This window comes from Salmo trutta, chromosome 13 (genome assembly GCF_901001165.1).
Source record: "Salmo trutta chromosome 13, fSalTru1.1, whole genome shotgun sequence".
In the NCBI taxonomy this organism is placed as follows: domain Eukaryota; kingdom Metazoa; phylum Chordata; class Actinopteri; order Salmoniformes; family Salmonidae; genus Salmo; species Salmo trutta.
Window position 1 is genome coordinate 82,491,110 of NC_042969.1, and position 26,467 is coordinate 82,517,576.

At 44.0% G+C, this 26,467-nt stretch overlaps 1 protein-coding gene across 2 annotated transcripts in view; it reads left to right on the forward strand.

The window, feature by feature from the left end:
- si (sucrase-isomaltase) overlaps positions 1–26,467 on the forward strand; it is a gene marked incomplete in the record, with an annotated part of 82,592 nt that overhangs the window by 51,808 nt on the left and 4,317 nt on the right. For both annotated transcript variants that reach the window (XM_029773778.1, XM_029773777.1), the window contains 12 exon segments: positions 4,717–4,813; positions 16,291–16,403; positions 16,801–16,926; positions 17,786–17,914; positions 18,023–18,139; positions 19,155–19,217; positions 19,345–19,461; positions 19,622–19,712; positions 22,529–22,667; positions 23,791–23,924; positions 24,039–24,073; positions 24,336–24,452. In XM_029773778.1, the coding sequence (XP_029629638.1) occupies positions 4,717–4,813; positions 16,291–16,403; positions 16,801–16,926; positions 17,786–17,914; positions 18,023–18,139; positions 19,155–19,217; positions 19,345–19,461; positions 19,622–19,712; positions 22,529–22,667; positions 23,791–23,924; positions 24,039–24,073; positions 24,336–24,452 (1,278 nt within the window).

Here is a 26,467-nt window from a genome sequence, read left to right on the forward strand (position 1 = left end):
CCTAGAGACGGCATGGAAGAGCACCAGTAAGCCAGTGACTCAGCCCCTGTAATAGGGTTAGAGGCAGAGAATCCCAGTGGAGATAGGGGAACTGGCCAGGCAGAGACAGCAAGGGTGGTTCGTTGCGCCAGAGCATTTCCGTTCACCTTCACACTCCTGGGCCAGACTATACTCAATCATAGGACCTACTGAAGAGATGAGTCTTCAGTAAAGACTTAAAGGTTGAGACTGAGTCTGCGTCTCTCACATGGGTAGGCAGACCATTCCATAAAAATTGAGCTCTATAGGAGAAAGCCCTGCCTCCAGCCGTTTGCTAAGAAATTCTAGGGATTAGTAGGAGGCCTGCGTCTTGTGACCATAGCGTACGTGTCGGTATGTACGGCAGGACCAAATCGGAAAGATAGGTAGGAACAAGCCCATGTAATGCTTTGTAGGTTAGCAGTAAAACTTTGAAATCAGCCCTTGCCTTAACAGGAATCCAGTGTAGGGAGGCTAGCACTGGAGTAATATGATCAAATTTTAGAATTCTAGTCAGGATTCTAGCAGCCGTATTTAGCACTAACTGAAGTGTATTTAGTGATTTATCCGGGTAGCCAGAAAGTAGAGCATTGCAGTAGTCTAACCTAGAAGTAACAAAAGCATGGATTCATTTTTCTGCATCATTTTGGACAGAATGTTTCTGATTTTTGCAATGTTACTTAGATGGAAAAAAGCTGTCCTTGAAACAGTCTTGATGTGTTGGTCAAAAGAGAGATCAGGGTCCAGAGTAACGCCGAGGTCCTTCACAGTTTTATTTGAGATGACTGTAAAACCATCAAGATTAATTGGCAGATTCAACACAAGATCTCTTTGTTTCTTGGGACCTAGAACAAGCATCTCTGTTTTGTCCGAGTTAAAAAAATAAAAAAAAGTAGAAAGTTTGCAGCCATCCACTTCCTTATGTCTGAAACACAGGCTTCTAGCGAGGGCAATTTTGGGGCTTCACCATGTTTCATTGAAATGTACAGCTGTGTGTCATCTGCATCGCAGTGAAAGTTAACATTATGTTTTCGAATGACATCCCCAAGAGGTAAAATATATAGTGAAAAAAATAGTGATCCTAAAACGGAACCTTGAGGACCACCGAAATTTACAGTTGATTAGAGAGGACACATACACACACATACACACAGATACACACATACACAAATACACATACACAGATACACACACACACACACACACACACGCACACACACACATACACCCGCACACGTACACCCACAGACATATACACATACACACATACACACACTCACACACATACACAAATACACACACATACACACATACAAACAGATACACACTCACACACAGATACACACTCACACACACACACACCCACACATACATACACCCGCACACGTACACTCACACATAAACAGATATACACTCACACACACACACACACAAATACACACACATACACACACATACACACACACACACAGATACACACACACACACACGGTCCCAAACACAGTAGACATTATATTTCATTGAAAACTTCCTATCAGTGTCTGTTGGCATTTGACCAGATGGACCAGTATAATCATGACATTCATAATGCCCAACACACGCAGGGCCAAGAAGTCTGCTCATGGCTGCTTTATCCTGTTTAATTACTGAGCTGTTATGACAACTCCACAGGGTAATGCAGTGTGTATGTTCCCCTCTTGAGCCTCTCCTATGTGTGTGTGTGTGTGTGTGTGTGTGTGTGTGTGTGTGTGTGTGTGTGTGTGTGTGTGTGTGCGCGTTTTTGTGTGATTGTGTGTGTCGTCATTAGCTGTCAGTCCTCGTTAGAGCTAACAACCTTTCTCTTCTGACTCGTGACATCACGCCACATCCTAATGCCACCAGGTCCCAAAGACACACACACACACACACACACACACACACACACACACACACACACACACACACACACACACACACACACACACACACACACACACACACACACACACAGCAGCAGCAGAGACAGACAGAGGCATAACTCAGAGACATCACATCAAACATGAACACGTTCCTTTATGTCATGGAACAGGTAGTAATGACTTTTGATATTCCCAGTCTCTCTCTCTGCCTCTACAGAAGAACCTCAGTAACCTGTCTCTCTCTCTACCTCAACAGAGGGATCTCAGTAACCTGTCTCTCTCTCTGCCTCCACAGAGGAACCTCAGTAACCTGTCTCTCTCTCTCTGCCTCCACAGAGGGATCTCAGTAACCTGTCTTTCTCTCTGCCTCCACAGAGGGATCTCAGTAACCTGTCTCTCTCTCTGCCTCCACAGAGGGATCTCAGTAACCTGTCTCTCTCTCTGCCTCCACAGAGGGATCTCAGTAACCTGTCTCTCTCTCTACCTCAACAGAGGGATCTCAGTAACCTGTCTCTCTCTCTGCCTCCACAGAGGAACCTCAGTAACCTGTCTCTCTCTCTCTGCCTCCACAGAGGGATCTCAGTAACCTGTCTCTCTCTCTCTGCCTCCACAGAGGGATCTCAGTAACCTGTCTCTCTCTCTGCCTCCACAGAGGGATCTCAGTAACCTGTCTCTCTCTCTGCCTCCACAGAGGGATCTCAGTAACCTGTCTTTCTCTCTGCCTCCACAGAGGGATCTCAGTAACCTGTCTCTCTCTCTGCCTCCACAGAGGGATCTCAGTAACCTGTCTCTCTCTCTGCCTCCACAGAGGGATCTCAGTAACCTGTCTCTCTCTCTACCTCAACAGAGGGATCTCAGTAACCTCTCTCTCTCTCTGCCTCCACAGAGGAACCTCAGTAACCTGTCTCTCTCTCTCTGCCTCCACAGAGGGATCTCAGTAACCTGTCGCTCTCTCTGCCTCCACAGAGGGATCTCAGTAACCTGTCTCTCTCTCTGCCTCCACAGAGGGATCTCAGTAACCTGTCTCTCTCTCTGCCTCCACAGAGGGATCTCAGTAACCTGTCTCTCTCTCTACCTCAACAAAGGGATCTCAGTAACCTGTCTCTATCTCTGCCTCCACAGAGGGATCTCAGTAACCTGTCTCTCTCTCTGCCTCCACGGAGGGATCTCAGTAACCTGTCTCTATCTCTGCCTCCACAGAGGGATCTCAGTAACCTGTCTCTCTCTCTGCCTCCACAGAGGGATATCAGTAACCTGTCTCTATCTCTGCCTGCACAGAGGGATCTCAGTAACCTGTCTCTCTCTCTGCCTCCACAGAGGGATCTCAGTAACCTGTCTCTATCTCTGCCTCCACAGAGGAACCTCAGTAACCTGTCTTTCTCTCTGCCTCCACAGAGGGATCTCAGTAACCTGTCTCTACCTCGGCCTCCACAGAGGAACCTCAGTAACCTGTCTTTCTCTCTGCCTCCACAGAGGGATCTCAGTAACCTGTCTCTACCTCGGCCTCCACAGAGGGACCTCAATAACCTTTCTCTCTCTCTGCCTCCACAGAGGGACCTCAGTAGCCTTTCTCTCTCTCTGCCTCCACAGAGGGACCTCAGTAACCTTTCTATATCTCTGCCTCCACAGAGGGACCTCAGTATCCAATCTCTATCTCTTTCTCCACAGAGGGAACTCAGCATCCAATCTATATCTCTGCCTCCACAGATTGAAATAAGTATAAAATCTCTATCTCTGCCTCCACAGCTGGAACTCAGTATCCAGACTCCCTCTCAGCATTCACAGAGAGGAAACTCAGTATACATTCTCTATTGATGACTCCACAGAGGGAACTCAGTATCCAGTCTCTCTCTCTGCCTCCACAGAGGGAACTCAGTAACCTGTCTCTCTCTCTGCGTCCACAGAGGGAACTCAGTATCCAGTCTCTCTCTCTGCCTCCACAGAGGGAACTCAGTATCCAGTCTCTCTCTCTGCCTCCACAGCGGGAACTCAGCATCCAGTCTCTCTCTCTGCCTCCACAGAGGGATCTCAGTAACCTTTCTCTATCTCTGCCTCCACGGAGGGATCTCAGTAATCTGTCTCTATCTCTGCCTCCACAGAGGGAACTCAGTATCTAATCTTTATCTCTGCCTCCACAGAGTGAACTGCATATCCAGTCTCTCTCTAACCTGCCCAGGGACTGCAGTTGAAAATTAGCCGGCTGGCTAAAACCGGCACTTTTACTGAAACGTTGATTAATGTGCACTGTCCCTGTGAAAATAAAATAAACTCAAACTCAAACTCTCTGCCTCCACAGAGGGAACTCAGTAACCTGTCTCTCTCTCTGCCTACACAGAGGGAACTCTGTATACAGTCTTTCTCTCTGCCTCCACAGAGAGGGAACTCAGTATACAGTCTTTATCGCTTCCTCCACAAAGGGAACTCAGTATCCAGTCTCTCTCTCTCTGCCTTCACAGAGAGGGAACTCAGTATAGAGCTTCTATCACTGCCTTCACAAAGGGAACTCTGTATACAGTCTTTCTCTCTACCTCCACAGAGAGGGAACTCAGTATCCAGTCTCTCTCTCTGCCTCCACAGAGGGAACTCAGTATCCAGTCTCTCTCTTTGCCTCCACAGAGGGAACTCACTATCCAGTCTCTCTCTCTGCATCCACAGAGGGAACTCAGTATCCAATCTCTCTTTCTGCCTCCACAGAGGGAACTCAGTAACCAGTCTCTATCTGTGCCCCCATTCAAATGAACTCTGGGACTCTCTGATCTAATGCATCATTTTGAATATCTCTCTATCTCTCCCGGTACAGTATAAGATGAATGGCTATGGTGTGCATCCCTTCTATATGGGTCTAGAGACGACCGCCGATGCTCACGGTGTACTACTGCTGAACAGCAACGCTATGGGTGAGGACAACGCACACATTCACACACACACTTTATGTGCCTGGCCATATGCATTCAGTCATATATTCATTAATCTATGTATATTTATGTGAACGTGTGAGGACAATTTGCAACGTTTTAGCATATGTCCTTCTGACAGACTGTACAGTATATAACTTACATCATTGGAGACAATTCTGCACAGCACACACTGAAAAGAATCACATGCTTTTCTCCTTCTGGACCAGACTGAATAAACAACAACAATCCTTGCTAAAGTACTTTCTGTGTCCAGGGCATGAAACAACACTGGTGTCATTTCAGCTGCAGGTGTTCTGATAGGATATATCCTATGTTTTTCAATAGTTCACATAAGACCGTCTGCTAAATAACTGAAATGTAAATGTTAAATGTAATGGTACTCAAATCAAATAAAAATGTATTGGTCGCATGAACATATTTAGCAGATGTTACTGGTCACATAAAATTATTGCAGATGTTATTGGTCACAAACATATTTAGCAAATGTTATCGGTCACATAAACACATATTTAGCAGATGTTATTGCGGGTGTTTCTCGAAATGCTTGTGTTCCTAGATCCAACAGCGCAGTAATAACTAACAATACACAACAAAACAAACAAATCTAACAGTAAAATAATGGAATTAAGAAATATAGAAATATTAGGACGAGCAATGTCGGAGTCCAGAGTATACAGTGCATTCAGAAAGTGTTCAGACCCCTTGACTTTTTCCACATTTTGTTACGTTACAGCCTTGTTCTAAATTGATGAAATATTTTTTTTTTATACATCAGTCTACACACAATACCCCATAATGACAAAGGAAAAACTGTTTTTTTTAAATGTTAGCAAATGTATAAATTATTCAGACCCTTTACTCAATATCTCTTTGGGTATGACACTACAAGCTTGGCACACCTGTATTTGGGGAGTTTCTCCCATTCTTCTCTGCATATCCTCTCAAGATCTATCAGATTGAATGAGGAGCGTCACTGCACAGCTATTTTAAGGTCTCTCCAGAGATGTTCGATCGGGTTCAAGTCCGGGCTCTGGCTGGGCAACTCAAGGAAGCCACTCCTGCGTTGTCTTGGCTGTGTTCTTCGGGTCATTGTCCTGTTGGAAGGTGAACCTTCGCCCCCAGTCTGAGGTCCTGAGCGCTCTGGAGCAGGTTTTCATCAGGGATCTCTCTGATTGCTCAGTCTGGCTGGGTGGGGGGCCAGCTCTAGGAAGAGTCTTGCTGGTTCCAAACTTCTTCCATTTAAGAATGATGGAGTCCACTGTTTTTGGGGACCTTCAATGCTGCAGACATTTTTGGTACCCTTCCCCAGATCTGTGCCTCGAAACAATCCTTCAACCTCATGGCTTCAACCTCATGGCTTGGTTTTTGCTCAGACATGCACTGTCAACTGTGGAACCTTATATAGACAGGTGTGTACCTTTCCAAATCATGTCCAATTAATTAAATTTACCGCAGGTGGGCTCCAACCAAGTTGCAGAAACAGCCCAAGGATGATCAATGGAAACAGGATGCACCTGAGGTTAATTTTGAGTCTCAAGGCAAAGGGTCTGAACACTTATATAAATACATTTGCCAAAATGTATAAAACAAGAACTGTTTTTGCTTTGTCATTATGGGGTATTGTGTGTAGATTAATAATAATTAATCCATTTTAGAATAAGGCTGTAACGTAACAAAATGTGGAAACCAGAATGGGTCTGAACACTTTCGGAATGCACTGTAAATATACAATAAGAGTCTGGACACCTACTCATTCAAAGGTTTTTCTTTATTTTACTATTTTCTAAATTGTAAAATAATAGTGAAGACATCAAACCTATGACATAACACATATGGAATCATGTATAGTAACCGAAAAAGTGTTAAACAGATATATTTGATATATTAGATTCTTCAATGTAGCCACCCTTTGCCTTGATGACAGCTTTGCACACTCTTGGCATTCTCTCCACCAGCTTCATGAGGAATGCTTTTCCAACAGTCTTGAAGGAGTTCCCACATATGCTGAGCACTTGTTGGCTGCTTTTCCTTCACCCTGCGGTCCAGCTCATCCCAAACCATCTCAATTGGGTTGAGGTCGGTGATTGTGGTGGCACTCTCCTTGGTCAAATAGCCCTTACACAGACTGGGGGTGTGTTTTGGGTCATTGTCCTGTTGAAAAACAAATTCTAGTCCCACTGAGCGCAAACCAAATAGGATGGCATATCACAGCAGAATCCTGTGCTAACCATGCTGGTTAAGTGTTCCTTGAATTCTAAATACATCACTGACAGTGTCAACAACAAAGCATCCCCACACCATCGCATCTCCTCCTCCATGCTTAACGGTGGGAACCACACATGAGACTAAATCACAAATTTGGACTCATCTGACCAAAGGACATGTCTAATGTCCATTGCTTGTGTTTCTTGGCCCAAGCAAGTCTCTTTATATTATTGGTGTCCTTTAGAAGTGGTTTCTTGGCAGCAATTCGACCATAAAGGCCTAATTCACTCAGTCTCCTCTGAACAGTTGATATTGAGGTGTGTCTGTTACTTCAACTCTGTGAAGCATTTATTTGGGCTGCAATCTGAGGCTGGTAACTCTAATGAACTTATCCTCTGCAGTCAAGGTAACTCTAGGTCTTCCTTTCCTGTGGCGGTACTCATGAGAGTCAGTTTCATCATAGCACTTGATGGTTTTTGCAACTGCAGTTGTTTAAATTTTCCGGATTTACTGGCCTCATTTCTTAAATTAATGGTGGACTGTCATTTGTCTTTGTTTATTTGAGCTGTTCGTGCCATAATATGGACTTGGTCTTTTATCAAATGGTTGCTATCTTCTGTATACCACCCCTACCACTACACAACTGATTGGCTCAAACACATTAAGAAGGAAAGAAATTCCACAAATTAACTTTTAACCAGGCGCACCTGTGAATTGAAATGCATTCCCAGTGACTACCTCATGAAGCTGGTTGAGAGAATGCCAATGGTTTTCAAAGCTGTCATCAAGACAAAGGGTGGTGTCACGGTTGTCATCGGTAATGGAGGACCAAAACGCAGCAGGTATGTGTATGCTCATCTTGCTTTTAATAAATACAAAATGAACACCAAAATAACAAAGAATGAACGATCAACAAAAACAGTCTGGTAAGGCACAAGGCTAAACACAGAACACCTGAAAACCAAACAGTGCCCAAAAACCCCGGAATACTTAAACCAAATGCCCCTTCAACAAAACACACCACCCCGAACCACATAAAACGAATACCCTCTGCCACGTCCTGACCAAACTACAATACTAATTAACCCTTATACTGGCCAGGACGTGACAGTACCCCCCCCCTTAAAGGTGCTAACCCCGGAAGCACCTTTAAACAAAAAACAAAACCAAAACAACAACCCCAAACAACAAAACAAAAATTCCCCTCTACTAAAGGGAGGGAAGGGAGGGTGGCTGCCGTCAACGACGGCACTGTGCTACACCCCCCCTCCCCAACACACCTATATCAGGAGGTGACTCCGGTTCTGGCCGTTCCGGGCAGTCGGGCCACTCTGGCAGTTCGGGACAGTCTGGGCAGTCTGGCAGCTCGGGACAGTCTGGGCAGTCTGGCAGTTCAGGACAGTCTGGGCAGTCTGGCAGCTCGGGACAGTCTGGGCAGTCTGGCAGCTCGGGACAGCCTGGCAACTCGGGACAGTCTGGCAACTCGGGACAGTCTGGGCAGTCTGGCAACTCGGGACAGTCTGGGCAGTCTGGCAACTCGGGACAGTCTGGGCAGTCTGGCAACTCGGGACAGTCTGGGCAGTCTGGCAACTCGGGACAGTCTGGGCAGTCTGGCAACTCCGGACAGTCTGGGCAGTCTGGCAACTCGGGACAGTCTGGGCAGTCTGGCAACTCGGGACAGTCTGGGCACTCCGGCAGTTCAGGGCAGTCTGGCCACTCCGGCAGTTCAGGGCAGTCTGGCCACTCCGGCAGTTCAGGGCAGTCTGGCCACTCCGGCAATTCAGGGCAGTCTGGCCACTCATTTTTCAACCGCTCTACAAATTTATTGTTATCAAACTATAGTTTTGGCAAGTCGGTTAGAACATCTACTTAGTGCATGATACAAGTAATTTTTTCAACAATTGTTTACAGACAGATTATTTCATTTATAATTCACTCTATCACAATTCCAGTGGGTCAGAAGTTTACATACACGAAGTTGACTGTGCCTTTAAAAAGCTTGGAAAATTCCTGAAAATTATGTCATGGCTTTAGAAGCTTCTGATAGTCTAAAGGACATCATTTGAGTCAATTGGAGGTGTACCTGTGAATGTATTTCAAGGCTTACCTTCAAACTCAGTGCCTCTTTGCTTGACATCATTGGAAAATCAAAAGAAATCAGTCAAGACCTCAGAAAAAAACTTGTAGTCCGCCACAAGTCTGGTTCATCCTTGGGAGCAATTTCCAAATGCCTGAAGGTACCACGTTCATCTGTACAAGCAACAGTACGCAAGTATAAACACCATGGGACCATGCAGCCGTCCTACCGCTCAGGAAGGAGATGCGTTCTGTCTCCTAGAGATGAACGTACTTTGGTGAGAAAAGTGCAAATCAATCCCAGAACAACAGCAAAGGACCTTGTGAAGATGCTGGAGGAACAAGGTACAAAAGTATCTATACCACAGTAAAACAAGTCCTATATCGACACAACCGGAATGGCCGCTCAGCAAGGAAGAAGCCACTGCTCCAAAACCGCTATAAAAAAGCCAGACTACGGTCTGCAACTGCACATGGGGACAAAGATCGTACTTTTTGTAGAAATGTCCTCTGGTCTGATGAAACAAAAATTTAACTGATTGGCCGTAATGATCATCGTTATGTTTGGAGGAAAAAGGGGGAGGCTTGCAAGCCGAAGAACACCATACCAACCATAAGGGTGGCAGCATCATGTTGTGGGGGTGCTTTGCTGCAGGAGGGACTGGTGCACTTCACAAAATAGATGGCGTCATGAGGAAGAAAATTATATGGATACATTGAAGCAACATCTCAAGTCATAAGTCAGGAAGTTAAATCTTGGTCACAAATGGGTCATCCAAATGGACAATGACCCCAAGCATACTTACAAAGTTGTGGCAAAATGGTTTAAGGACAACAAAGTCAAGGTTTTGGAGTGGCCATCAGAAAGCCCTGACCTCAATCCTAGGAGGCCTACAAACCTGACTCAGTTACACCAGCTCTGTCAGGAGGCATGGGCCAAAATTCTCCCAACGTATTTTGGGAAGATTATGGAAGGTTACCAGAAACGTTTGACCCAAGTTAAACAATTTAAAGGCAATGCTACCAAATAATAATTGAGTGTATGTAAACTTCTGACCCACTGGGAAAGTGATGAAAGAAATAAAAGCTGAAATAAATCATTCTCTCTATTATTATTCTGACATTTCACATTCTTAAAATAAAGTGGTGATACTAACTGACCTAAGGCAGGGAATTTTTACTGGGATTAAATGTCAGAAATTGTGAAAAGCTGAGTTTAAATGTATTTGGCTATGGTGTATGTAAACTTTCGACTACGACTGTATTTGTATGTGATGGGATGTATAGACCTTATGGACAGTATGTGGATAGAATATAAAGTATATCTGTAGGATAGAATAGTGTATGTACAGCAATAGTTGAATAGGATGGACTTGACTTGAATACGGTATATACTTATGAAATTAGTACAACATGTATATAGGGCAGCAGCCGCTAAGGTGCAGGATTGAGTAACCGGGGGGTATCTGGCTAGTGACAGTGACTAAGGTCAGGGCAGGGTACTTGGTGAAGGCCGTTTAGTGATAGCTATTTAAGTCTGATGGCCTTTGACGCACCTGTACTGACCTCAGCTTCTGGATGATAGTGGGTTGAAGAGGCCGTGGCTCAAGTGTCTGAGGTCCTTGATGATCTTTTTGGCCTTCCTGTGATATTGGGTGCTGTAGATATCCTGGAGGACAGGCAGTGTGCACCCGGTGATGCGTTGGGCAGACCTCACCACCCTCTGGAGAGCCCTGCGGTTGCAGACGGTGCAGTTGCAGTACCAGGCGGTGGTACAGCCTGACAGGATGCTCTCAATGATGCATTTGTAAAAGTTGAAGAGGTGCTGTTGCGCCTTCTTCACTACACTGTCTGTTTGGGTGGACCATTTCAGATTGTCTGTAATGTGTACACAGAGGAACTTTAAGCTTTTCACCTTTTCCACCGCGGCCCCATCAATGTGGATGGGGCCGTGCTCCCTCTGCTGTCTCCTGAAGTCCATGATCAGCATCTTCAATTTGTTGATTTTGAGGGAGAGGTTATTTTCCTGGCAACACTCCGCCAGGGCCCTGACCTCCTCCCTCTCTCACCATTGTTGGTTATCAGGCCTACCACCGTTGTGTCGTCTGCAAACTTGATGATTGAGTTGGAGGTGTGTGTGGCCACGAAGTCATGGGTGAAAAGGGAGTACAGGAGGGGGCTGAGCACACACATTGTGGGGCCCCAGTGTTGAGGATCAGTGAAGTGGAGTGTTGTTTACTAACTTCACCACCTGGGGGCGGCCTGTCAGGAAGTCCAGGACCCAGTTGCACAGGGCGGGGTTCAGACCCAGGGCCCTGAGCTTAATGATGAGCTTGGAGGGTACTATGGTGTTGAAGGCTGAGCTTTAGTCAATGAATAGCATTCTTACATAGGTATTCCTCTTGTCCAGATGGGATAGGGCAGTGTGCAGTGTGATGGCGATTGCATCATCCGTGTATCTATTGGGGTGGCATGAAAATTGCAGTAGGTCTAGGGTGACAGGTAAGATGTAGGGGATATGATCCTTGACTAGTCTCTCAAAGCGCTTCAGGATGACAGAAGTGAGTGCTACGGAGTGATAGTAATTTAGTTCAGTTACCTTCACTATCTTGGGTACAGGAACAATGGTGGACATCTTGAAGCAAGTGGGAACAGCAGACTGGTATAGGGAGAGATTTAATATGTACGTAAACACTCCAGCAAATTGGTCTGCGCATGCTCTGACGACGCGGCTAAGGATGCCGTTTTTGTCGGCAGCCTTGGAAGGGTAAAGACGCTTAAATGTCTTACTTGCATCGGCCACGGAGAAGGAGAGCCCACAGTCTTCGGAAGTGGCCCGCGTTGGTGGCACTTTGTTATCCTCAAAGCGGGCGAAGAAGGTGTTTAGCTTGTCTGGGATCGAAGACGTCGGTGTCTGCAACATTGCTGGACTTCCCTTCGTAGTCCGTGATTGTCTAGAGTCTCTGCCACATACATCTCGTGTCTGAGCCTATGATCAAAACAATCTTGAAGCATGGATTTCGATTGGTCAGACCAGTGTTGTATAGATCTTAGTATGGGTACTTCCTTTTTGAGTTTCTGCCTATAGGAAGGGAGGAGCAGAATGGAGTCGTGATCTGATTTGCCAAAGGGAGGGCGGGGGAGGGCCTTGTAGCCATCCCGGATGGGAGAGTAACAATGGTTGAGAGTTTTTTTTAAGCGCGAGTACTACTGGTAATGTGTTGGTCGAACTTCAGTTGTGTTTTCCTCTTCAGTAGTGTTTTCCTTGGATTTGCTTTGTTCAAGTCTTCTGCTACAATACATGCAACTTCAGGATATTAGGTTTACAGGATGTTTACAGTTTGCACATAGTCCAGTGAAGTTCCTTGAGAGCCGTCGTGGTATCGGCTTGAGGGGGAATATACACAGCTGTGACGATGACCGAAGATAATTCTCTCGGGAGGTAATGCGGGCGGCATTTAATTGTGACGTATTCTAGGTCCCTCCAGCTGTATTTAATAACGCAAAAAAAACGTTCTGTGCTAATAATGTGAGAGATGACACAACAACAACAAAAAATACTGCAAAGTTGCTTAGGAGCTACATACAGAGCTGCCATGTCTATCTGCACCATTTTGCTAATTATTGTAGACCCTAGGTATCACACTTGATGCTGATACTACTTTAATGATAGTAGTCATAGTGTACCAGATAACGAGTGTTGATACCAAACCAGTATGCACTGAAAGCCCTGATATGACTTAGAGCTGAGAGAGAGAGCGAGAGAGAGAGAGAGAGAGAGAGAGAGAGAGAGAGAGAGAGAGTCTCATTTAGTGTCACAGAACACCCCACCCCCCATCTATCTCTCTCTCTCTCTTAGTTGTTCTCTATGTATTCGCATTGGAATGTGACTTCAGATCTTTCGGAGCATTAGCAGTCTCTGCCTCCCTCTAACACACCCACTCATTTCCCCTTCTCTCTCTCTCTCTCAGTCTCTCTCTCTCTGTTCATAGGAGTAACAACATGAATTTGGTCAGTGTCAGTGGTGGATAAGGAGAGAGGAGGGATGTTGAGTGGTTGAGACTGACCATCAGATGCAGGAAAAATCAATACAAAATAAAAATAAAAAGTGAATTATTTAAATGTACACTCACTCAGCTGTGTCCCAAAAGTAATACAACTACCGGTTAGATCATATAGCCTACCTCAAATGTTTTAGTATCATTTAAAAAAATAGTCCAAACAACAATGCATTGGCAGGGCAATTCAAGCAAAGCCAATATGCGGTGATATTGTACTGGTCCTACGGTACTGTTTTAAATAGGTTATGTTAAAAAGAAATCTGATCTCAGCTTGATTTTGACTCAGAAAGTGATCTTGACTCAGAAAAGATTGGTGACCACTCTCATAGGAGAACCCTTTTTGGTTCTATGTACAATCTTGTTTGGTTCCAGGTAGAACCCTTTTGGTTCTTCAAAGGGTTCTCCTATGGGGACTGCTGAAGAAACCTTTTAAGTTCTGTATAGGATGTATTTTTCTAACTCCAGCTCAAACCACCCCGTTCCTAAAGATGTAGTATCGTAATTTGAGCCAGTTTGCTACAGAAGGGAAATATTCATTCAGCAACAGGAAACAACAGGCCTACTGTTGTTGTGTCATCGGCAAATGTAATGATGGTGTTGGAGTCTGCCTGGCCGTGCAGTCATGTGTGAACAGGGAGTACAGGAGGGGACTGAGCACGTACCCCTGAGGGGCCCCTGTGTTGAGGATCAGCATGGCGGATGTGTTGTTACCGACCCTTACCACCTGGGGGCAGCCGGTCAGGAAGTCCAGGATCGAGTTTCAGAGGGAGGTGTTTAGTCCCAGGGTCCTTAGCTTATTGATGAGCTTTGAGGGCACTATGGTGTTGAATGCTGAGCTGTAGTCAATGAATAGCATTCTCACATAGGTGTTCCTTTTGTCCAGGTGGGATAGGGTAGTGTGGTGTGCAAAAGAGATTGCATCATCTGTGGATCTATTGGGGCGGTATGCAAATTGGAGTGGGTCTAGGGTTTCTGGGATAATGGTGTTGATGTGAGCCATGACCGGCCTTTCAAAGCACTTCATGACTACAGATGTGAGTGCTACGGGTCAGTAGTCATTAAGGCAGGTTACCTTGGTGTTCTTGGGCACAGGGACTATGGTGGTCTGCATAAAATATGTTGGCATTACAGACTCGGTCAGAGAGAGGTTGAAAATGTTAGTGAAGACACTTGCCAGTTGGTCAGCGCATGCTCGCAGTGCACGTCCTGGTAATCCGTCTGGCCCTGCGGCCTTGTGAATGTTGACCTGTTTAAAGGTCTTACTCACATCGGCTGCGGAGAGCGTGATCACACAGTCTTCCGGAGCAGCTGATAATCTCATGCATGTTTCAGTGTTATTTGCCTCGAAGCAAGCATAGAAGTAGTTTAGCTCGTCTGGTAGGCTTGTGTGACTGGGCGGCTCTCGGCTGTGCTTCCCTTTTCTAGTCTATAATGGTTTGCAAGCCCTGCCACATCCGACGAGCGTCAGAGCCGGTGTAGTACGATTTGATCTTAGTCCTGTATTGAAGCTTTGCCTGTATGATGGTTCAACGGAGGGCATAGCGGGATTTCTTATATGTTTCCGGGTTAGAGTCCCGCTCCGTGAATCTGGCAGCTCTAGCCTTCAGCTCAGTGTGGATGCTGCCTGTAATCCATGGCTTCTGGTTGGGGTATGTACGTACGGTCACTGTGGGGACGACGTCATCGATGTACTAATTGATGAAGCCAATGACTGATGTGGTGTACTCCTCAATGCCATCTGAGGAATCCAGGAACATATTCCAGTCCGTGCTAGCAAAACAGTCCTGTAGTTTAGCATCTGCTTCATCTGACCACTTTTTTATTGAACTTGTCACTGGTGCTTCCTGCTTTAATTTTTGCTTGTAAGCAGGAATCAGGAGGATAGAATTATGATCAGATTTGCCAAATTCAGGGCGAGGGAGAGCTTTGTATGTGTCTCTGTATGTAGAGTAAAGGTGGTCCAGAGTTTTTTCCCTCTGGTTGCACATTTAACATGCTGATAGAAATTTGGTAACACGGATTTAAGTTTCCCTGCATTAAAGTCCCCGGCTACTAGGAGCGCCGCCTCTGGGTGAGCGTTTTCTTGTTTGCTTATGGTGGAATACAGCTCATTCAATGCTGTCTTAGTGCCAGCCTCTGACTGGGGTGGTGTGTAGACAGCTACGAAAAATACAGATAAAAACTCTCTAGGTAGATTGTGTGGTCTATAGCTTATCATGAGATACTCTACCTTCCTTAGATATCATTCACCAGCTATTATTTACAAAAATACATTGTCCGCCACCCCTTGTCTTACCAGACGCCGCTGTTCTATCCTGCCGGTACAGCTTGTAACCAGCCAGCTGTATGTTGATAGTGTCGTCGTTCAGCCACAACTCCGTGAAGCATAAGATGTTACAGTTTTTAATGTCCTGTTGGTAGTTTAATATTCCGCGTAGCGCATACATTTTATTCTCCAAAGATTGCACGTTTGCTTGCAGAATGGAGGGAAGTGTTTTTTTTTTCGATCTCCTGCAAATTCTCAGAAGGCAGGCCGCCCTTTGGCCCCTTTTTCTCCGCCTCCTCGACACTCAAATGATGGGGATCAGGGCCTGTTCCTCAGGAAGCCGTATATCCTTCTCGTCGGGCTCGTCAGAGTCGTGAATGGAAGAAAACAAATTTGCCAGTCCGTGGTGAGTAATCGCGGTCCTGATGTCCAGAAGTTATTTTCGGTCATAAGAGATGGCAGTGGCAAAATTATGTACAAAATAAGTTGAAAAATAAGTTACAAACAATGCAAATAAGCGAACAAAAAAGCACACTAGGTTGGGTACACGTAAAACGTCTGCCTTCCTCTCCGGCACCATCTTAATCAAGGACCACTTTCTAACTAAAGTCTCAGACGACCCCTTTCTAACTAAAGTCTCAGACGACCCCTTTCTAACTAAAGTCTCAGACGACCCCTTTCTAACCAGCTCAAACATGCCGTTTCTAAGTACAGTGTGTATCGTTTGTTTTGTTTCAGTTCAAGGGCATACTGGCATCATGTAATATAAATTGCAGATGGTCCTTTGTTGACCTTATAGGAATGTATATAAATATTTACATTCACTGACCTTTAACCTTTGACACTAGATGTGACCTTCCAGCCGACCCCTGCCCTGACCTATCGTACCCTGGGGGGAATCCTGGACTTCTACATTGTGATGGGACCCACCCCAGAGCTGGTGGTGGAGGAATATACTGCCGTAAGTCTCTCTCTCTGTGTGTGTGTGTGTGTGTGTGTGTGTGTGTGTGTGTGTGTGTGTGTGTGTGTGTGTGTGTGTGTGTGTGTGTGTGTGTGTGTGTGTGTTTTGTCTGGCTCTGTGCCCCTCCTGATGGACTACAGCAGCTGGGACTTTTACGCTTCATTGCTCCCTCATCTAGCCAATCTAAACACACACACACACACACACACACACACACACACACACACACACACACACACACACACACACACACACACACACACACACACACACACACACACACGTGCTACTTTAGACAGTACACGACAAAGCACACAATCAACAACTTGTTTAAGACATATCTCAGCCAAAAGTAAACTTTCTTAACTGGTTTCACTTCCTTGTTCATTTTCATCAGCTGATTGGACGTCCCGTGCTCCCTGCCTATTGGTCCCTTGGGTTCCAGCTCTGTCGCTATGGATACGCCAACGACACAGAGATAGCAGACCTCTACAGAGAAATGAGAGCAGCAGGAATACCCTACGTAAGCACCTTTGAATTATACCCTTCAAACAAGTGCCCTTACTCAACACCCTACAACACCATTTGTCATCATAAATAGCTTTGTGTTACTCTAAGTACATTAAACTCAAGCACCCTTACTTTAATCCCTACAATACTCTCTACCTATGTTAAACCCCCTTGTTTCTGTTTAAGCATCCTTATCTCCAGCGCCCTTGTCAGCAACAGTAATTTCCAGGCCCCTAACCCAAGCCCTGTACCCCCTGTAGGATGTACAGTATGCAGAACATAGACTAACCCATGCCCTCGGCCTCCTGTAGGATGTACAGTATGCAGAACATAGACTAACCAATGCCCTGTACCCCCTGTAGGATGTACAGTATGCAGAACATAGACTAACCCATGCCCTCGGCCTCCTGTAGGATGTACAGTATGCAGAACATAGACTAACCCATGCCCTCGACCTCCTGTAGGATGTACAGTATGCAGAACATAGACTAACCCATGCCCTCGACCTCCTGTAGGATGTGCAGTATGCAGAACATAGACCAACCCATGCCCTCGACCTTCTGTAGGATGTACAGTATGCAGAACATAGACTAACCCATGCCCTCGACCTTCTGTAGGATGTACAGTATGCAGAACATAGACTAACCCAAGCCCTCGACCTCCTGTAGGATGTACAGTATGCAGAACATAGACCAACCCATGCCCTGTACCCCCTGTAGGATGTGCAGTATGCAGAACATAGACCAACCCATGCCCTCGACCTTCTGTAGGATGTACAGTATGCAGAACATAGACTAACCAATGCCCTCGACCTCCTGTAGGATGTACAGTATGCAGAACATAGACTAACCCATGCCCTCGACCTCCTGTAGGATGTGCAGTATGCAGACGTAGACTACATGGAGCGCCAGCTAGACTTTGTTCTGGATAGCCAGTTCCAGGGTCTACCAGCCCTGGTGGACCACATGAGAGGAGAGGGCATGAGATTCATCTTCATACTGGTACATTATGGAATATGAAACATATAACGATCACATTTAAAACAGTAATAAGGGCCAGACGTATTTTCTGACAATGTTTTTTTAATGCCTGTTTGTGTATGCGTGCAGGACCCTGCCATCGGTGCCAATGAGACAACACCCTACTCTGCCTTTGACCGTGGAGTAGAAGACGACGTATTCATCAAATGGCCCAAGGAGCTCAGCAATGACATCGTCTGGGGGAAGGTAAGGAGAGATGGAGAGGGAGGGTGGCATAAAGAGGGAGAGGGGAGGGTTGGTTGAGTTGAGTTGAGGATAAAACTGACTGACAAAGATAAATATTTACGTTTTTAAATTACCAGTTTGAAATAGAATAAAATAAAGAAGAAGGAGAAAGTGAGTGAGACAGAGAGGAAGTAGTTAGATGGAGGTGTGAGTCTGATGACTGTCATCACATTCAATACGCTGTTGTGTTAACCAGGCTCTTTATTCAACTCTACTAATTGTCTCTATTCAACTGTACTAATTCTCTATATTCAACTCTACTAATTGTCTCTATTCAACTGTACTAATTCTCTATATTCAACTCTACTAATTGTCTCTATTAAAATATACTAATTGACTCTATTCAACTCTACTAATTATCTATATTCAACTCTACTAATTGACTCTATTAAACTGTACTAATTGACTCTATTCAACTCTACTAATTGACTCTATTCAACTCTACTAATTAACTCTATTCAACTCTACTAATTGTCTCTATTAAACTGTACTAATTCTCTATATTCAACTCTACTAATTGTCTCTATTAAAATATACTAATTGACTCTATTCAACTCTACTAATTATCTATATTCAACTCTACTAATTGACTCTATTAAACTGTACTAATTGACTCTATTCAACTCTACTAATTGACTCTATTCAACTCTACTAATTAACTCTATTCAACTCTACTAATTGACTCTATTCAACTCTACTAATTTACTCTATTAAACTCTACTAATTTACTCTATTAAAATATACTAATTGTCTCTATTCAACTGTACTAATTATCTATATTCAACTCTACTAATTGACTCTATTAAACTGTACTAATTGACTCTATTCAACTCTACTAATTGACTATTAAACTGTACTAATTGACTCTATTCAACTCTACTAATTGACTCTATTAAACTCTATTAATTAACTCTATTCAACTCTACTAATTGACTCTATTCAACTGTAATAAAGTTGTCTTTTCTATCTGCTGTAGGTATGGCCTGACTTCCCTGGTGTTGTAGTCAATGAGTCTGTAGACTGGGACACGCAAGTAGAGGTATGTCTCACTTCCTGCTAACACAACAACTATCCAATCACAGAGCCTGACACACTTCCTGTTTTACAGTCCAATTACTGACATGTCTTAACATTCTTTTGGTCATGTGTTCTCTGGCCAATCCCAGATCTATAGGTCCTTTGCGGCATTCCCAGACTTCTTCATGAATCGTACAGCAACGTGGTGGCATAGGGAGATTTCAGATTTCTACACTAAAACCATGAAATTTGATGGACTCTGGATCGTGAGTGATATCATACCATTAAGCACACACACACACACACACAACACACACACACACACACACACACACACACACACACACACACACACACACACACACACACACACACACACACACACACACAGTCTGTAATTTACCTTGAGTGTGATTGTGTGTTTAGGACATGAACGAACCATCCAGCTTCGTCCATGGGACCGTTGGAGAGAAGTGTCTGGGTCCCCCTGTCTACGACAACCCCCCATACATGCCACGTAAGAACACTCACACCTTTATCAAGACAATCACACCTGTATCAAGACACTCACACCTGTGTCAATACACTCACACCTGTATCAATACACTCACACCTGTATCAATACACTCATACCTGTATCAATACACTCACACCTGTATCAATACACTCACACCTGTGTCAATACACTCACACCTGTATCAATACACTCACACCTGTATCAATACACTCACACCTGTATCAATACACTCACACCTGTATCAATACACTCACACCTGTGTCAATACACTCACACCTGTATCAATACACTCACACCTGTGTCAATACACTCACACCTGTATCAATACACTCACACCTGTATCAATACACTCACACCTGTATCAAGACACTCACACCTGTATCAATACACTCACACCTGTATCAAGACACTCACACCTGTATCAAGACACTCACACCTGTATCAAGACACTCACACCTGTATCAAGACACTCACACCTGTATCAAGACACTCAAGACACTATTATCGCCACAGTAACCGTCATGAGTCATGTTGGCAGTCAATTTCCGCGAGATTGTTTAGTCACGGTAATTAGTCTTCTCCAAGCTCTGATGCTGCTGCTGGTCATTAGTAGCCTACCAAACTTGCTAACTGCCTGGTACTCAGGACTCTGTTGTCCCTCTAATCACTCTGAAATCAATGCAAATGTAATTGAAAATCTAATCAACCACGAGAGCTCATGTTGCGCAACATTTCTATAGGCTATGCTGTTGCGTGAGAAAACGACAGAGTGATGACCTCTTAAAAAGAGGAGGTTCCCATCAGCTTTCTATAGGCTAGGCCTACTATATTTATTTCTCAACTTTCCTAATATTAAGCACATTGCTTATATTTACAACAGGAGTACAGCCTACCTTGCTGGCATGAAAATTAACCATGGGAAAAGCATTCTGCATTTGCTATTTAAATGTATAGATTACAGGTGGATGATACTTGTCCATTCTAAATCAAAACAAATTTCACATATATATTATTTAGTATATGTAAAAACTACCTTAAATCCAGTATTGTCTGATGGGTGACAATATTACCCTATCATTTGTGAATGATGTATTATCACTTGTGAATGATGCTCAGCTTGTTCAGTAAAGCAAGAAACAGAGCACGTCTTTTTTTTTCTTCGACTTTTTCAAATCATAGTCGCACACCTCATGTAGCCTAGCCCATAGGCCTATATGTTTTAATAAAGTTTGTATCACAATTAAAGTTGCCAAATAACTTCTTCAAATGAAACACAATTGTTGAGCCTAACTGGCATACATAAGCAGCCAGTGAGTTTCAAGTTTGGGGAAGATCATTTTCACCATAAAAATGCACCTTTATAATACAAGAATTACATATATAATCACATTTGTGATCACTTTTGAAAATTGTTTTTTCCCACTAATTGATTGCATTTTGGAACATTCACACTACTGCCATGTGTGCATTGCTGCGCTTATAATGTGAAGAAATAGCTAAACATTTGATCAACATTTTAAGCTAAACATTCTGATCTGTTGTGTCAGCCTCATTGTGTAAAAAAAGTTTTTTTGATGCTAGTGGTTGTATTCATTTAGGATCTATCGCATCCCACAACAGTCCCAGACTATGTTTGGAATATTTATTTCTCGCACAGAATAGAATAGGTCAACTTTTGTACTATGGGGGATAGTAGATTAACATAGGCAAGGGCTTTTGCTGTTCGTTAGGCTTTTTTGGCTGACTTAAATGGTATGTGGACAGTACTTCCAATATCTTCAATATGCGCCTCGGAATTGGATAAGGAGCCCAATGTGTCTTTCTTCACTTGTAGCCTGTGATAAAGACCCAATCAGATGGCTAATAAGAATTTAGCCATCTGAGAGAACCATGTGAGTGAGAGGTGTTTTGAAGCACGTAGCTGAAATAAGGGAATTATAATTGTTATATTCAGCCCGAGCGCACAACGGCCACTGGCCGCAAAAGGCATGGATTTTTTTAGGGGGCATAACGGCCACACAAATTCGAGGCATTATCAAGTGCTTGTCAAATTGTGAATAAGAGACTGATGAAGTGTATTCAGCCTGCCAAAAACAACAAAGCAGAGCTTATACATTTCATACAACCTTTTTGTATTGCATCATGCAGCCTTAGAAATGTATTAAAAATTAAAACATATAGTTGAACGTTTGTATCACAACTAAAGTTACATAACTCTAAATGAAGCATATAGGAGTACTTGTTTCTTTGTTAACTGTTTAACACAGAATAGCCACATGTGCGCACTCCCTTAAATCGTTTGGAGAAAATATATTTTATTTTTTATTCAGCTATGTTCAATTGTATTCTTCATACTATGAAATAATCTACAATAATGCCACTGAATTCTAAGAAAATCTTGTCTGCTAAATGAACTAGTGTAGCCCACAGCCATATGGCAGAGACAGATCAGGACCTAACTTAAGTACAACTCAGAGTATACTATTCTGTTCTTCTGAAATAGACATAATTTTCTTCATATCATGTTTCTTTAGACCTGTCTAAAATACATAATGGATTTATTGTGAAGGTGTAGGCTATATTACATGGATTTATTAGACTTTTTAAAATGTAGATGTGCCAAAGGTCTTCATCAGTGGCTATGTGTGTGGAGGCCAGGAGATGCTAAATGTGTTTATGTTAATTAACGGTCAATTACCGTGAGACCGGCAGCTGACAAAATGCCATGACCGCCACAGCCCTAGTCACAACCACCTAAACCCTACTTTCTCCCTGCTATGTTCAGGACAGTAAGTATGTTGTGTGTGTCTTTCCAGCCCTGGAATCCAGACACCGTGGTCTCAACCATAAGACTCTATGCATGAACAGCCAACAGCACCTCAGTGATGGTACCCCGGTCAAACACTATGACGTACACAACCTGTATGGATGGTCTCACACAAAACCCACCTACGAGTGAGTATGGACACATCCTTATTAGTGACCAATGCAACATGTTCAGCATCAGTCACTTTCTATCTAGCCATGTCACTCTGTATCTAGTCACTCTGTATCTAGTCACTCTGTATCTAGTGACTCTTTATCTTGTCACTCTTTATGTAGTCACTATGTATCTAGTCACTCTGAATCTAGCCATACTCTTATATAGTGAACTAGGTATATAGTCATACTGCTATATAGTGAACTAGGTATATAGTCATACTGCTATATAGTGAACTAGGTATATAGTCATACTGCTATATAGTGAACTAGGTATATAGTCATACTGCTATATAGTGAACTAGGTATATAGTCATACTGCTATATAGTGAACTAGGTATATAGTCATACTGCTATATAGTGAACTAGGTATATAGTCATACTGCTATATAGTGAACTAGGTATATAGTCATACTGCTATATAGTGAACTAGGTATATATTCATACTCCTATATAGTGAACTAGGTATATAGTCATACTGCTATATAGTGAACTAGGTATATAGTCATACTGCTATATAGTGAACTAGGTATATAGTCATACTGCTATATAGTGAACTAGGTATATAGCCATACTGCTATATAGTGAACTAGGTATATAGTCATACTGCTATATAGTGAACTAGGTATATAGTCATACTGCTATATAGTGAACTAGGTATATAGTCATACTGCTATATAGTGAACTAGGTATATAGTCATACTGCTATATAGTGAACCTTTTACAGGAACTGAACTATTCATTAGCAGCTCCAACCAATGGCCTTAAGTGCCTGTTCAAATCAAATCAAATGTTATTGGTCACATACACATATTTAGCAGATGTTATTGCGTGTGTAGTGCAATGCTTGTGTTCCTAGCTCCAACAGTGCAGTAGTATCTAACAATTCACAACAATACACACAAATCTAAAAGTAAAATAATGGAATTAAGAAATATATAAATATTAGGACGAGCAATGTCGGAGTGGCATTTACAAAAAAATACAGTAGAATACAGTAAATAAATAGGAAATGAATAAAACAGTATGTAAACAGACAATAAGTTGACCTGAGCTCGACTATGGGCAGATATCTGACTTCTCCTCCCTCTTTCTCCAGTGCCTTGCTGAGTGTGACAGGCAAGCGGGGGATAGTGGTGACCAGGTCTACCTACCCCTCCAGTGGGAAGTGGGCTGGACACTGGCTGGGAGACAACAACTCCAGCTGGGATCAGCTCTACAAGTCAATCATAGGTTTGTGTGTGTGTGTGTGTGTGTGTGTGTGTGTGTGTGTGTGTGTGTGTGTGTGTGTGTGTGTGTGTGTGTGTGTGTGTGTGTGTGTATTGACTGTTCTGTCTCTCTTAACAGGAATGATGGAGTTCAGTCTGTTTGGATTTTCTTATGTAAGTGACTCTTCTCTCTGGCTCCTTTCTACATGGAAAATGTTGTTGATTTCATAACTGTTTTGTGTGTCGTCTCTTCTAAGCTGTTTTCACTATTTATATATTGTTGAAGTAACCAAAACACATTTTTGTACAACCGATGCTGCAGTCGATGAAATCTCTGTCTGCCCCCTATGTCTCTTCCCTCTCCCCCCTCTCTCTCTACCCTCTCCCCCCTCTCTCTCTACCCTCCTCTCTCTCCCCCCCTCTATATCTCTCTCAGACTGGAGCTGATATCTGTGGGTTCTTTAATCCAGCCCAGTACGAGATGTGTCTTCGCTGGACGCAGCTTGGTGCATTCTATCCTTACTCTCGCAACCACAACGGCAAGTTCAACCCTGTGAGTAATCTAGCAATCTACCTGTCCATACAATGACACACACACTTAGTCGCATATTCCTTCACTCCGAGGCAGTTCCATTGGATCATTATTGAACTTCAAGTTGACAGGTTTTTTTTTTGTGAGTAGATGACAGCGTCAGAACATGTCCAGCACTGCCACCCCAGTGTGCTTTTCATAGAGACTACTGACACACTCCACTCCATTGATAAGGTCCCTTGAAACCAGGGGCCTAAAACACACACACACACACACACACAGAATAATGTAGCAGTGCCATAGTGGGCGTAGTGGAGGTGACATTCGTTTTAGCAGTGACCTTTGGGAGTGTTGGAACATCCAATAACGACGTCGGGAGATCGATCCACCAGGGCTACATTTCCCAGCTCCCAAGTCGGAATACAAGACGGTGAGGCTGTGTGTGCGTGTTACTCACGCCTCTAGGAAGAGGGAACGCAACACCCTGCTACAACTCAACTCTCCGTGGTGTGAAAGAGGTATGGGACTGTAGGTGTGAGCAAGGATGACAAAAGGCAGAGAATTACCGTTTACAAGGAATTTATTCCGTTACAAGGTAATTTGGGGGAAAAGGGGCTGGACGGAACCAAAGAAAGTAAATATCAAAGCCCCCTCTCCTACCTTACCTGCCTACCCACTACTTACCTAACTAGCACCACCTGGTGCACTAACCAAAATACAGGGGATGGTCCGCCCAGGTCTTTCCTAGTGTGCATAGACAGTGAATAGTACGGGTTATGTATGCCCTCGGGCCTCTTGCCTAAGCACTCCCTAGGTGCCTTCCCCTGCCCCCCCGGGAACAAATGAACCAGAATATTATAAACAATTTCACAAAAAAAAAACGGAGAAACACAGGATATCAAATAAGCTCTATCTGACTGAGCAACAAACTAACACCGAACATACCAAGGCTGCTCCCAGCAACAACTAACATAGTATATACCAAAACTGCCTGTCTCACTCTCAGCAACAAGCACCAACCAACCTATGATATAACCATCAGCCTTCTCTCTCAGCAATCATCTCATCCTTCTTAGCAACAGAACACTGGCTTATATTGCTTCAGAAGGAGTCTGTAATTGAAGACAGATGCGTCCTGACGAGGGGGCGGGGTCAGCTCTCCATTCATCAATGGGGGCCGACCAATCAGCTGAGAGAGAGAGAGCGAGAGACAGAGAGAGAGAGAGAGAGAGAGAGAGAGGCGTAATTGAATTTTCAAGGTGATCTGAGCCCCCCCAACACGATCCCAATCATTTAATAATGGCTTTCAAAGGGATGTTTAAACAAGGAGAAAATAGACAGAAACACTCTGGACAGGAGACGTGACTGGAGAACAGAGTGAGAGATGAGGGGGGGGGGCTGAAGATTTGTAAAGAGGGAGGATGAAGAAGGTGTCAGATGCAGTTGAGTGGTGAGTAGTGGGGGTTTGGCAGGAGAAGGATGGAAGGGTTCAGGGTAATGAAGGGGGAGGGTATGAGTGGTGAGTAGTGGGGGTTTGGCAGGAGAAGGATGGAAGGGTTCAGGGTAATGAAGGGGGAGGGTATGAGTGGTGAGTAGTGGGGGTTTGGCAGGAGAAGGATGGAAGGGTTCAGGGTAATGAAGGGGGAAAGTATGTGTGGTGAGGAAGAGAATTGTGAGAATGGGTGAAGAGGGTTGAGGAGGAGTTGGGAGTTAGGAAGGCCAGAGAGAGAGGGGATAGATAGAGACTGGAGGAGAGAGAGAGAGAGAGAGAGAGAGAGAATGAGAGAGAGAGAGAGAGAGAGAGAGAGCGAGAGAGGGGATAGATAGAGACTGGAGGAGAGAGAGAGAGAGAGACTGGGAGAGAGAGAGAGAGACTGGGAGAGAGAGAGAGAGAGAGAGAGAGAGAGAGAGAGAGAGAGAGAGAGAGAGAGAGAGAGAGAGAGAGAGAGAGGAGAGAGAGAGAGAGAGAGAGAGAGAGAGAGAGAGAGAGAATGGAGATAGGAGAAGGGAGAGGGAGAGGAGGGAGGAGAGGGGAG